We start from the raw sequence: 14,689 nt of genomic DNA on the forward strand, positions 1-14,689 counted from the left end.
GGCTGGCATGCAAATGCTTCTGTATCTCTCTCTAGGAGATTTGTACATGTGGTTAGAAGCAGAGAGCTGTTAGGCATTGATATTGGTGTCTTATCACAAAGTCATGATGTTCACTGTATCAGAACCTAACAAGAATAAGCTATGAGATTCTGACCAAGTGCCTTCACACCATGGAAACTAAATTAAAATATTAGATACACCTGTGGCTTTGCTAGCTCACGTTAATCTTCCAAACCAACAGAAAATCCCAAGGCCATTGTAAAAATAATAGAAAACATTGCAAATCGTCACCATGTTTTTTGCCTCTATGAGTGGCAATTAATAGAACTAAAGAAAATGTCATCATTTATAAAAATGTTCAAGTGTGAAATAAAAGAAGCTTTTTCTTCATTCCTTGAAAAAAACAAAAACAAAAAAAAACCTTTCCTATTATGTGCCTAGCACCCTATTCATAAACTGGTTGTCACATGGCCAACAAGATCATGTCAGATCTATACTGTTTCTTCACATGCCTGACAAAGAATAAAGAGTTGACTTGGTCAGATCAAAGTCATGTGGTATCTCATGACAAATAGAGGTCTTCATTGCCTTCATGCTAAACTCAGTATATTAAGTTCAGGTCCAAAGTTTTTGAGTAAGAGTTTAGACTCATCGGACTTCTAAGTAAAAAGGTCAGTGATCAAAAGCTTCTTTTGACGGCTATAACTCTTTTTAATATGAAAAAAAAAGTTTGGTCAATAAGGAGCTGAAGACCAGAAACTGAGAAGGAAATAATATATCAAGAGTTAAAAAAAAAAAAAAAAAAAAAAACACTTAGCTATATCTAAAGATGAAAGCCCATTTTGACTTAAAATATTAAATTTACAGGACTAGAGATTATATGTGTCCTGGATTTGAAGGGGCTCATATTTCAAGATACAGGAACAATACTTAAAAAAAAAACTAATATTGCAACATGCACCAGCCTTATTTTTTTCCTGGCTAATATTGCAAGCTGCACCAGCCCTATTTTTATTCCTGGGATTACCTGAGCCCCTCTGAGCTTCCGTTTCTGAATGTTGTTGCTCAGTCACTCTGTCATGTCTGACTGTTTGAAACCCCATGAACTGCAGCATGCCAGGCTTCCCTATCCTTCACCATCTCCTGGAGTTTGCTCAAACTCACTTCCATTAAGTCGATGATGCCATGCAACCATCTTGTCCTCTGTTATCTTCTCCGCCTACTGCCTTCAAGCTTTCCAGCATCAAGGTCTTTTCTAATGTCAGTTCTTCACATCAGGTAGCCAAAGTAAAGGAGCTTCAGCTTCAGCATCAGTCCTTTCAGTGAATATTCAGGACTGATTTCCTTTAGGACTGACTGGTTTGATCTCCTTGTAGTCCAAGGGACTCTCAAGAGTGTTCGTCAACACCACAGTTCAAAAGCATCAACTCTTCAGCACTCAGCTTTCCTTATGGTCCAACTCTCACATCCATACATGACTACTGGAAAAACCATAGCTTTGACCTGACGGACCTTTGTTGACAAAGTAATGTCTCTGCTTTTTAATAAGCTGTCTAGGTTGGTCATAGCTTTTCTTCCAAGGAGCAAGTGTCTTTTAAATTCATGGCTGCAGTCACCATCTGCAGTGATTTTGGAGCCCAAGAAAATAAATCTGTCACTGTTTCCATTGTTTGCCCATCTATTTGCCATGAAATGATGGGATGGGGTGCCATAATCTTAGTTTTGTGAATGTTGAGTTTTAAGCCAGCTTTTTCACTCTCCTTTTTCACTTTCATCAAGAGGCTCTTTAGTTCCTCTTCGCTTTCTTCCATAAGAGTGGTGTCAACTGCATATCTGAGGTTATTGATGTTTCTCCTGGCAATCTTGATTCCAGCTTATGTTTCATCCAGCCTAGCATTTCATATGATGTACTCTGTATAGAAGTTAAATAAGAAGGGTGACAATATACAGCTTTGACGTACACCTTTCCCAATTGGGAATTAGTCTGTTGTTCCATGTCCAGTTCTAATGGCTGCTTCTTGGCTAGCATACAATTTTATCAGGAGGCAGGTAAGGTAGTCTGATATTCTCATCTCTTGAAGAATTTCTACCGTTTGTTGTGTATCAAAGGCTTTAGCGTAGTCAGTGAAGCAGAAGTAGATGTTTTTCTGGAATTCTCTTCCTTTTTCTATGATCCAACAGATGTTGGCAATTTGATCTCTGGTTCCTCTGCCTTTTCTAAATCCAGCTTGAACATCTGGAAGTTCTCAGTTCATGTAATGTTGAAGCATCGCTTTGAGAATTTTGAGCATTACTTTGTTAGAGTGTGGGCTTCCCTAGTGGCTCAGACGGTAAAGCATCTGCCTGCAAAGGGGGAGACCTGGTCAATCCCTGGGTTGGGAAGATCCCCTGGAGAAGGAAATGGCAACCCACTCCAGTACTCTTGCCTGGAGAATTCCATGGACTGAGGAGCCTGGTAAGCTACAGTCCATGGGGTTGCAAAGAGTTGGACATGACTGAGTGACTTCACTTCACTTTCACTTTGTTAGCGTGTGCTGCTGCTGCTGATGCTAAGTCGCTTCAGTCGTGTCCAACCCTGTGCAACCCCATAGATGGTAGCCCACCAGGCTCCCCCATCCCTGGGATTCTCCAGGCAAGAAGACTGGAGTGGGTTGCCATTGTTAGCATGTGAAATGAGTGCAATTGTGCAGTAGTTTGAACATTCTTTGGCATTGACTTTCTTTGAGATTGGAATGAAAACTGACCTTTTCCAGTCCTGTGGCCACTGCTAAGTTTTCAAAATTTGCTGGCATATTGGGTGCCAACAGCATCATCTTTTAGGATTTCAAATAGTTCAGCTGGAATTCCATTACCTCCACTAGCTTTGTTTGTAGTGATGCTTCCTAAGGCCCACTTGATTTTGCACTCCAGGAAATCTGGCTCTAGGTGAGTGATCACACCATCATGCTTATCTGTGTCATTAAGATCTTTTTTGTATAGTTCTTCTGTGTATTCTTGCCACCTCTTCTTAATATCTTCTGCTGTGTTAGGTCCATACCATTTCTGTTCTTTATTGTGCCCATCTTTGCAACAAAGGTCCGTCTAGTCAAGGCTATGGTTTTTCCTGTGGTCATGTATGGATGTGAGAGTTGGACTGTGAAGAAGGCTGAGTGCCGAAGAATTGATGCTTTTGAACTGTGGTGTTGGAGAAGACTCTTGAGAGTCCCTTGGACTGCAAGGAGATCCAACCACTCCATTCTGAAGGAGATCGGCCCTGGGATTTCTTTGGAGGGAATGATGCTGAAGCTGAAACTCCAGTACTTTGGCCACCTCACGCGAAGAGTTGACTCACTGGAAAAGACTGTGATGCTGGGAGGGATTGGGGGCAGGAGGAGAAGGGGACGACAGAGGATGAGATGGCTGGATGGCATCACTGACTCGATGGACGTGAGTCTCAGTGAACTCCGGGAGTTGGTGAGGGACAGGGAGGCCTGGCGTGCTGCGATTCATGGGGTTGCAAAGAGTCGGACACGACTGAGCGACTGATCTGATCTGATCTGATTGCATGAAATATTCCCTTGGTATCTCTAATTTTCTTGAAGAGATCTCTAGTCTTTCCCATTCTATTGTTTTCCTCTATTTCTTTGCACTGTTCACTTAGGAAGGCTTTCTTATCTCTCCTTTCTATTCTTTGGAACTCTGCATTCAGATGGGTATATCTTTCCTTTTCTCCTTTGCCTTTCACTTCTCTTCTTTTCTCAGCAAACTTTAAGGCCTCCTCAGACAGCCATTTTGCCTTTTTGCATTTCTTTTTCTTGGGGATGGTTTTGATCACCACCAAACATCCGTACAATGTTATGAACTTCCATCCATAGTTCTTCAGACACTGTGTCTATCAGATCTAATCCCCTGATCTATTTGTCACTTCCACTGTATAATCATAAGGGATTTGATTTAGGTCATACCTGAATGGCCTAGTAGTTTTCCCTAGAAGAAGTGAAAGTCACTCAGTCGTGTCTGACTCTTTGCAACCCCATGGGCTAAACAGTCCATGGAATTCTCCAGGCCATAATACTAGAGTAGGTTTCCATGCCCTTCTCCAGGGGATTTTCCCAACCCAGGGATTGAATGCAGGTCTCCAGATTGCAGGTGGATTCTTTACCAGCTGAGCCACCAGAGAAGCCCAGTGGTTTTCCATACTTTCTTCAATTTAAGTCTGAATTTTGCAATAAGGAGTCATGATCTGAGCCACAGTCAGCTCCCAGTCTTGTTTTTGCTGACTGTATAGAGCTTCTCCATCTTTGGCTGCAAAGAATATTATCAATCTGATTTTGATATTGACCATCTGGTGATGTCCATGTAGAGAGTCATCTCTTGTGTTGTTGGAAGAGGGTGTTTGCTATGACCAGTGCGTTCTCTTGGCAAAACTCTGTTAGCCTTTGCCCTGCTTTGTTTGTACTCCAAGGCCAAATTTGCCTATTACTCCAGGTGTTTCTTGACTTCCTACTTTTGCATTCTAGTCCCCTATGATGAAAAGGACATCTTTTTTTGGTGTTAGTTCTAGAAGGTCTCGTAGGTCTCCATCAGTTCAGTTCAGTCATGTCCGACTCTTTGCAACCCCACGGACCACAGCATGCCAAGCCTCCCTGTCCATCACCAACTCCCAGAGTTTACCCAGACTCATGTCTATCAAGTCGGTGATGCCATCCAACCATCTCATCCTCTGTCACTCCCTTCCCCTCCCTCCCTCAACCTTTCCCAGCATCAGGGTCTTTCCAAATGAGTCAACTCTTTGCCTCAGGTGGCCAAAGTATTGGAGTTTGTTTCAACATCAGTCCTTCCAATGAACACTCAGGACTGATCTCCTTTAGGATGGACTGGTTGGACCTCCTTGCAGTCCAAGGGAGTCTCAAGAGTCTTTTCCAACACGACCATTCAAAAGCATCAATTCTTCGGTGCTCAGCTCAGTAGGTCTTCATATAGAACCATTCAACTTCAGCTTCTTCAGCATTAGTGGTTGGGGCATAGACTTGGATTACTGTGATATTGAATGGTTTGCCTTGGAAACAGAGATCATTCTGTCATTTTTGAGATTGCACCCAAGTACTGCCTTTCAGACTCTTGTTGCCTATGAAGGCTACTCCATTTCTTCCAAATCGATTCTTGCCCACAGTAGTAGATATAATGGTCATCTGAATTAAATTCATCTGTTCTGGTCCATTTTAGTTCACGGAGTCCTAAAATGTCAGTGTTCACTCTTGCCATCTCCTGTTTGACAACTGCCAATTTACCTTGATTCATGGATCTAACATTCCAGGTTCCTATGCAATATTGTTCTTTACAGCATCGGACTTTCTGAATTATGAAATGAAAAAGGTTGCCTCCATCTAACAAACAATCTAGCAATTACATTTGTGAGTTGATAATATTTACCCGCTTTTCCCCATTTTGAACAAGCCATTTGCAAAATTCTTCAACAGTTGTCAGTGTTTCATAATCCTCTGGGCCTAATGTTGTTTGATATGCAGTGATGCTTTTCATAAAATACAGCCCAACAGCATCTGCATAAAAGGGAAACAATTATTTAAGGCAATATGCTAACCTTTACAAGTGTCTAATTTCAACTTTGGCTCAATCAATTAGACAGCCCATAGCTGTCCTCTTTCCAGGACTCATAAAAGCTTCAAACAGTCTGAGATATAGTTTGATGGCATCAGATGAAGTTCTAATTTTATTTTTTGATGAAATGCATGGATTTTCTGTAGGAAAAGAAAGCTTATGTCTGAACAGTCTTATTCTAAGACCTAAAATAACCACAAATTAAACTCTCCTGTGCAATGGAAGACTATATTTTTATTTAAAGTCTTACAGAGATTGCCATTTGTTGGGGTTCCTGTTGAGAGTATGTGTGTGGAGAGAGTGAGTTTTGATTTTAAAAGAATTTTAAATTTACAGTTGTTATTGTTTAAAATTTTACTTCCAATGATGTCTTTTATTCCAAACATAATAGATATTTTTGTAATCAATCTACAAAATGCAGAGAAGCAAAAAGAAAATGAAAATTATCTCCATATACATCACTTGGGAACAGGCACTAACATTTTTTAGCCACTGTATTTAGGTATAAACTGTATAACACACATTCACCCATTGTAATTATACAGTCTGTAATAGTTATGTAACCATGATACATGATGTGATCACACAATAGGTAGTCTTTTCAAGCTGATTCTTTCATGTAGCATGCTGTTTTGAGGTTCATCCATGTTGTTGTATGAGTTAGTACTTCACTCCTTTTTCTAAATGAGTATTTTTCTATCATATGGATATATGACATTTGTTTACACATTCACAAGCTGACGAATATTTGTGTATGTGAATATAATCTATTGTATTTCCCTCCATACTTATCAGTTCCAATTCCATTCCTTTCTGTGGATGACTTACCATCTGCTGTCATTTTCTTTCAGCCTGAGGGTTTCCTTTAGTGTTTCTTTTATGACAAGGCTGCTACCAATAAATCCTGATTTTTTACCCAGAAATGTCTTTATCTCACCTTTATTTCTGAAGGATAGTTTTGTGGGATGTACAATTCTTGGCTGAATTTTACTGCAGTATTTCCCACTGCCTTCTAGCCTTAATTTATCTGATGAAAAATCAACCATTAATCATATTACTGTTCTCCTGTAAATAGTTGTTTTTCCATTGCTGCTTTTAAGATTTTCTTTTTGTCATTCAACAATTTGACTACATGTGCAACTGTGGTTTTATTTGTGCTTACCTTACTTGGCATTGAGACTTTCAGATCTGTGGATAACATTTTTATCAAATTTGGGAACTTCGGGGCCATGATTTCTCTAGATGATTTTCTGCCTTCTTTTTCCTCTCCTTATGGAGCTCCCACTACGTGAGTGTATACCCCTGCTGTTGTCACACAGATATCTGATGCTCTCATTTCTCTTCAGTATTGCCTATTCTATCTTGCTATTCTTTTAATTGGATCATCTCTAGTGACCTGCTTTTGAGCTACCTCTATCTTTTCTGGGCTTCCCTGGTAGCTCAGAGGTTAAAGCCTCTGCCTGCAGTGTGGGAGACCTGGGTTCAACCCCTGGGTTGGGAAGATTCCCCTGGAAAAGGAAATGGCAACCCACTCCAGTATTCTTGCCTGGAGAATCCCATGGATGGAGGAGCCTGGCGGGCTACAGTCCATGGGGTCGCAAAGAGTAGGACACGACTGAGCAACTGAACTGAACTGAACTATCTTTTCTGCTATCTCAAAGCTGATGTTGAGACCATTAACACATTTTTTATAAGTTACTATATCTTAAAACTCCAGAATTTCCATTTTAGCTAGTTTTTTTTAAAGCAGTTTATATTTCTCTATAAAAATATAAAGATTTCATATTTACTAAATAATTTTCAAAATTATTTCTTTTAATTCTTTGAACTATTTCCTTTAATTCTTTCAACATATTTATGATAGCTGCTTTGAAGTCTTTGCTAAATCCAACATCTAGCCCACTTAAGAGTCAATTTCTATTGATTGCTCTTTTTCTGAGTCATGGGCTTCTGCCTCTCTGTATTCTTCTATTTTTGTTGTTGTTGATAACGCTACACTTTAGACAATCAGAGGAGTAATCACAGATTCTGATACATCTTTGTGGGGTTCTGTTTATTGGGTAAACTATACAACCTGTCTCCCCATCGTGTTGGGAGGCTAATGTCTTTGCTATGGTGTTATCTGTGTGTGCTTGGTTTTTATTTTTGATTAATAAACCTTTTAGAGCAGTTTTACATTCACAGAAAAATTAGGTGGAAGATAGAGATTTCCAGTATAATTTTCTCCCCAAATAAGCACTTATTATGGTTAATTTTACTGTGATATTGAATGGTTTGCCTTGGAAATGAACAGAGATCATTCTGTCGTTTTTGAGATTGCATCCAAGTACTGCATTTTGGACTCTTTTGTTGACCATGATGGCCACTCCATTTCTTCTGAGGGATTCCTGCCCACAGTAGTAGATATAATGGTCATCTGAGTTAAATTCACCCATTCCAGTCCATTTCAGTTCACTGATTCCTAGAATGTCGACATTCACTCTTGCCATCTCTTGTTTGACCACTTCCAATTTGCCTTGATTCATGGACCTGACATTCCAGGTTCCTATGCAATATTGCTCTTTACAGCATCGACCTTGCTTCTATCACCAGTCACATCCACAGCTGGGTGTTCTTTTTGCTTTGGCTCCATCCCTTCATTCTTTTTGGAGTTATTTCTCCACTGATCTCTAGTAGCATATTGGGCACCTACTGACCTGGGGAGTTTCTCTTTCAGTATCCTATCATTTTGCCTTTTCATACTGTTCATGGGGTTCTCAGGCAAGAATACTGAAGTGGTTTGTCATTCCCTTCTCCAGTGGACCAATGGAATTCCAGTTGAGCTCTTCCAAATCCTGAAAGATGATCCTGTGAAAGTGCTGCACTCAATATGCCAGCAAATTTGGAAAACTCAGCAGTGGCTACAGGACTGGAAAAGGTCAGTTTTCATTCTAATCCCAAAGAAAGGCAATGTCAAAGAATGCTCAAACTACCGCACAATTGCACTCATCTCACATGCTAGTAAAGTAATGCTCAAAATTCTCCAAGTCAGGCTTCAGCAATATGTGAATCGTGAACTTCCTGATGTTCAAGCTGGTTTCAGAAAAGGGAGAGGAACCAGAGATCAAATTGCCAACATCCGCTGGATCATGGAAAAAGCAAAAGAGTTCCAGAAAAACATCTATTTCTGCTTTATGACTATGCCAAAGCCTTTGACTGTGTGGATCACAATAAACTGTGGAAAATTCTGAAAGAGATGGGAATACCAGACCACCTGATCTGCCTCTTGAGAAATTTGTACGCAGGTCAGGAAGCAACAGTTAGAACTGGACATGGAACAACAGACTGGTTCCAAATTGGAAAAGGAGTATGTCAAGGCTGTATATTGTCACCCTGCTTATTTAACCTATATGCAGAGTACATCATGAGAAACGCTGGACTGGAAGAAGCACAAGCTGGAATCAAGAATGCCGGGAGAAATATCAATAACCTCAGATATGCAGATGACACCACCCTTATGACAGAAAGTGAAGAGGAACTAAAAAGCCTCTTGATGAAGGTGAAAGTGGAGAGTGAAAAAGTTGGCTTAAAGCTCAACATTAAGAAAACGAAGATCATGGCATCTGGTCCCACCACTTCATGGGAAACAGATGGGGAAACAGTGGAAACAGTGTCAGACTTTAATTTTTTGGGCTCCAAAATCACTGCGGATGGTGACTGCAGCCATGAAATTAAAAGACGCTTACTCCTTGGAAGGAAAGTTATGACCAACCTAGACAGCATATTCAAAAGCAGAGACATTACTTTGCCAACAAAGTTCTGTCTAGTCAAGGCTATGGTTTTTCCAGTGGTCATGTATGGATGTGAGAGTTGGACTGTGAAGAAGGCTGAGCGCCGAAGAATTGATGCTTTTGAACTGTGGTGTTGGAGAAGACTCTTGAGAGTCCCTTGGACTGCAAGGAGATCCAACCAGTGCATTCTGAATGAGATCAGCCCTGGGATTTCTTTGGAAGGAAAGATGCTAAAGCTGAAACTCCAGTACTTTGGCCACCTCATGCGAAGAGTTGACTCATTGGAAAAGACTGTGATGCTGGGAGGGATTGGGGGCAGGAGGAGAAGGGGAAGACAGAGGATGAGATGGCTGGATGGCATCACTGACTCGATGGACGTGAGTCTTAGTGAACTCCGGGAGTTGGTGAGGAACAGGGAGGCCTGGCGTGCTGCGATTCATGGGGTCGCAAAAAGTCGGACACGACTGAGCGACTGATCTGATCTGATCTGATCTGATGGTTAATTTTATGTGACAACTTGACTGGGCTAAGGGATCCCAGATAAGCTGGTAAATAATAATTTCTGGTGTGTCTGTGAAGGTATTTCTGGAAGACACTAGCATCTAAATCAGTACAGTAAATAAAGAGCTACCCTTATTAACATGGGCTTCCCTGGTAACTCAGCTGGTAAAGTATCCACCTGCAATGCAGGAGACTCAAGTTTGACTCCTGGGTTGGGAAGATCTGCTGGAGAAGGGATAGGCTACCCACTCCAGTATTCTTGGGCTTACCTGGTGGCTCAGCTAGTAAAGAAGCCACCTGCAATGAGGGAGACCTGGGTTTGATCCATGGGTTGGGAAGATCCCCTGGAGAAGGGAATGACTACCCATTTCAGTATTCTGGCCTGGAGAATTCCATCAACTATACAGTCCATGGGGTCACAAAGTGTTGGACATGACTGAGCGACTTTCACTTTTACTTATCAACACAGACAAGAATTATCAAATCTATTGTTCAGCTTAGTTCAGACAGTCGTGTCCGACTCCTTGCGACCCCATGAACCCCAGTACGCCAGGCCTCCCATTCCATCACCAACTCCCAGAGTCCACCCAAACCTATGTCCATTGTGTCGGTGACGCCATCCAACCATCTCATCCTCTGTCATCCCTTTCTCCTCCTGACCTCAATCTTTCCCAGCATCAGAGTCTTTTCAAATGAGTCAGCTCTTCACATCAGGTGGCCAAAGGATTGGAGTTTCAGCTTCAACATCAGTCCCGCCAATGAACACCCAGGACTGATCTCCTTTAGGATGGACTGGTTGGATCTTCTTGCAGTCCAAGGGACTCTCAAGAGTCTTCTCCAACACCACACTTCAAAAGCATCAATTCTTTGGCACTCAGCTTTCTTTATAGTCCAACTCTCACATCCATACATGACCACTGGAAAAACCATAGCTTTGACTAGATGGACTTTTGTTGGCAAAGTAATGTCTCTGCTTTTGAATATGCTGTCTAGGTTGGTCATAACTTTCCTTCCAAGGAGCAAGCGTCTTTTAATTTCATGGCTGCAGTCACCATCTGCAGTGATTTTGGAGCCCAGCAAAATAAAGTCAGCCACTGTTTCCCCACCTATTTGCCATGAAGTGATGGGGCCAGATGCCATGATCTTAATTTTCTGAATGTTGAGCTTTAAGCCAACTTTTTCACTCTCCTCTTTCACTTTCATCAAGAGGCTCTTTAGTTCTTCTTCACTTTCTGCCATAAGGGTGGTGTCATCTGCATATCTGAAGTTATTGATATTTCTCCCCACAATCTTGATTCCAACTTGTGCTTCCTCCAGCCCAGCGTTTCTCATGATGTACTCTGCATATAAGTTAAATTAGCAGGGTGACAGTATACAGCCTTGACGTACTCCTTTTCCTATTTGGAACCAGTCTGTTCCATGTCCAGTTCTAACCGATGCTTCTTGTCTCAGGAGGCAGGTCAGGTGGTCTGGTATTCCCATCTCTTTAAGAATTTTCCACAGTTTGCTGTGATTCACACAGTCAAAGGCTTTAGCATAGTCAATAAAGCAGAAGTAGATGTTTTTCTGGAACTCTCTTGCTTTTTTGATGATCCAGCCATGCTTCAGCAATATGTGAATCGTGAACTTCCTGATGTTCAAGCTGGTTTCAGAAAAGGGAGAGGAACCAGAGATCAAATTGCCAACATCCATTGGATCATGGAAAAAGCAAGAGAGTTCCAGAAAAACATCTATTTCTGCTTTATTGACTATGCCAAAGCCTTTGACTGTGTGGATCACAATAAACTGTGGAAAATTCTGAAAGAGATGGGAATACCACACCACCTGACCTGCCTCTTGAGAAATCTGTATGCAGGTCGGAAGCAACAGTTAGAACTGGACGTGGAACAACAGACTGGTTGCAAATAGGAAAAGGAGTATGTCAAGGCTGTATATTGTCACCCTGCTTATTTAACCTATATGCAGAGTACATCATGAGAAATGCTGGACTGGAAGAAGCACAAGCTGGAATCAAGATTGCCGGGAGGAATATCAATAACCTCAGATATGCAGATGACACCATCCTTAAGGCAGAAATTGAAGAGGAACTAAAAAGCCTCTTGATGAAAGTGAAAGTGGAGAGTGAAAAAGTTGGCTTAAAGCTCAACATTAAGAAAACGAAGATCATGGCATCTGGTCCCACCACTTCATGGGAAACAGATGGGGAAACAGTGGAAACAGTGTCAGACTTTAATTTTTTGGGCTCCAAAATCACTGCAGATGGTGACTGCAGCCATGAAATTAAAAGACGCTTACTCCTTGGAAGGAAAGTTATGACCAACCTAGACAGCATATTCAAAAGCAGAGACATTACTTTGCCAACAAAGTTCTGTCTAGTCAAGGCTATGGTTTTTCCAGTGGTCATGTATGGATGTGAGAGTTGGACTGTGAAGAAGGCTGAGCGCCGAAGAATTGATGCTTTTGAACTGTGGTGTTGGAGAAGACTCTTGAGAGTCCCTTGGACTGCAAGGAGATCCAACCAGTCCATTCTGAAGGAGATCAGCCCTGGGATTTCTTTGGAAGGAAAGATGCTAAAGCTGAAACTCCAGTACTTTGGCCACCTCATGCGAAGAGTTGACTCATTGGAAAAGACTGTGATGCTGGGAGGGACTGGGGGCAGGAGGAGAAGGGCATGACAGAGGATGAGATGGCTGGATGGCATCACTGACTCGATGGACGTGAGTCTTAGTGAACTCCGGGAGTTGGTGAGGGACAGGGAGGCCTGGCGTGCTGTGATTCATGGGGTCTCAAAGAGTCGGACAAGACTGAGTGACTGACCTGAACTGAACTGAGCAGATGTTGGCAATTTGATCTCTGGTTCCTCTGTTTTTTTCTAAAACCAGCTTGATACCTCACATCCAAGGTAATAGAAACCCAAGTAAGACGGTAGGTGCTGAGAGAGGGCATCAGATGGCAGACAGACTGAAACCACAATCACAGACAACTAGCCAATCTGATCACGTGGACCACAGCCTTGTATAGCTCAGTGAAACTAAGGCATGCCATGTGGGGCCACCCAAGATGGATGGGTCACGGTGGAGAGGTCTGACAGAATGTGGTCCACTAGAGAAGGGAATGGCAAACCACTTCAGTATTCTTGCCTTGAGAACCCCATGAAGAGTATGAAAAGGCAAAAAGATAGGACATTGAGAGATGAACTCCCCAGGTCAGTAGGTGCGCAATATGCTACTGGAGATCAGTGGAGAAATAACTCCAGAAAGAATGAAGGGATGGAGCCAAAGCAAAAACAACACCAGTTGTGGATGGGACTGGTGATAGAAGCAAGGTCTGATGCTGTAAAGAGCAATATTGCATAGGAACCTGGAATGTTAGGTCCATGAATTAAGGCAAATTGGAAGTGGTCAAACAGGAGATGGCAAGAGTGAACATCGACATTCTAGGAATCAGCGAACTAAGATGGACTGGAATGGGTGAATTTAACTCAAATGACCATTATATCTACTACTGTGGGCAGGAATTCCTTAGAAGAAATGGAGAAGCCATCATAGTCAAGAAAAGAGTCTGCAATGCAGTACTTGGATGCAATCTCAAAACGGACAGAATGATCTCTGTTCATTTCCAAGGCAAACCATTCATTATTACGGTAATCAAATCTATTGAGGGTCTGAATACAATCAAAAAGGGCAAAGGGTGAGTCTCACTTTCTTTTCTTGAACTGTGAAATCCATCTACTCCAGCCCTTTGAGCCTTTCATTTCCAAGACTTACATCAGAGGTCCCCACATCCCCCAGTTCTCAGGTCTTTGTCCTCATATTGGGATTTACACCATTAGCTCCCCTGGTTGTCAGGCCTTCAAACTCAGACTAAATTATGCCATCAGCTTTCCTGGCTCTTCAGCTTATACATGGCAGATTGTGGTACTTCTCATCCTCTGTAACTACATATGAGCCAGTTTCTATAATAAAGCTCCTCTTATATACCTCTGTCTATATGTACTGCTGGTTATGCTTCTCTGGAGAACCTAACATTGATTTTGGTACCAGGAGTGGGCTCAATACCATGGACTCCACTCACCAAGGACAACTAGATCATGGCCACTGCTGAGTGCCCAGGATGCCAGGACAGAGTGATACGATGTGCATACATGGTCAGTCATGTCTGACTCTTTGCAACGCCATGGTCTGTAGCAAGCCAGGCTCCTCTGTCCATGAAACTTTCCAGGCAAGAATACTGGAGTGGGTTGTCATTTCCTTCTCCAGGAGATCTTCTTGACCCAGGGATCAAAGCCACATCTCTGCACTGGCAGGTGGATTCTTTACTGCTGCACCACCTGGAACCAATGCTGAATGCCCAAAATGCACCATTTCCCAGGTGACCAGTCATTTACCTGGTAGCAGGCTGGTTACTTTGAACTACTCCCATCAGGGAAGGGCCAGTGTTTTGTCCTTACTGAAACAGACCCTTACTCTGGATGCAGATTTGCATTTCCTGCATTCAGTGCTTCTGCCAAAACTACCATCTGGGGACTTAGAGAATGCCTTATTCACCATCATGATATTCCACACAATATTGCTTCATATCAAGGAAATCATTTCACAGCAAAGGAATCACTTCACAGCAAAGGAAGTCCATGGCAATGGACCCAGGCTCGTGGAATTCACTACTTTAGCATAGTTAGTGAAAGTCACTCAGTTGTATCTGATTCTTTGTGACCCCATGGATTATACAGCCCATGGAATTATCCAGGCCAGAATACTGGAGTGGGTAGCCATTCCCTTCTCCAGGGGATCTTCCCAATCCAGGGATCGAACCCAGGTCTC

General features: G+C 42.1%; 1 protein-coding gene across 2 annotated transcripts in view; it reads right to left on the reverse strand.

Annotated features, from left to right (window-relative positions):
• The window catches only part of TTC23L (tetratricopeptide repeat domain 23 like), a 67,416-nt gene that overhangs the window by 15,841 nt on the left and 36,886 nt on the right, over nucleotides 1-14,689 (reverse strand). For both annotated transcript variants that reach the window (XM_019982889.2, XM_019982890.2), the window contains exon 9: nucleotides 5,413-5,540. In XM_019982889.2, the coding sequence (XP_019838448.2) occupies nucleotides 5,413-5,540 (128 nt within the window). The remainder of the gene's footprint in view (nucleotides 1-5,412; nucleotides 5,541-14,689) is intronic.

This window comes from Bos indicus, chromosome 20, assembly GCF_029378745.1.
Source record: "Bos indicus isolate NIAB-ARS_2022 breed Sahiwal x Tharparkar chromosome 20, NIAB-ARS_B.indTharparkar_mat_pri_1.0, whole genome shotgun sequence".
In the NCBI taxonomy this organism is placed as follows: Eukaryota; Metazoa; Chordata; class Mammalia; order Artiodactyla; family Bovidae; genus Bos; species Bos indicus.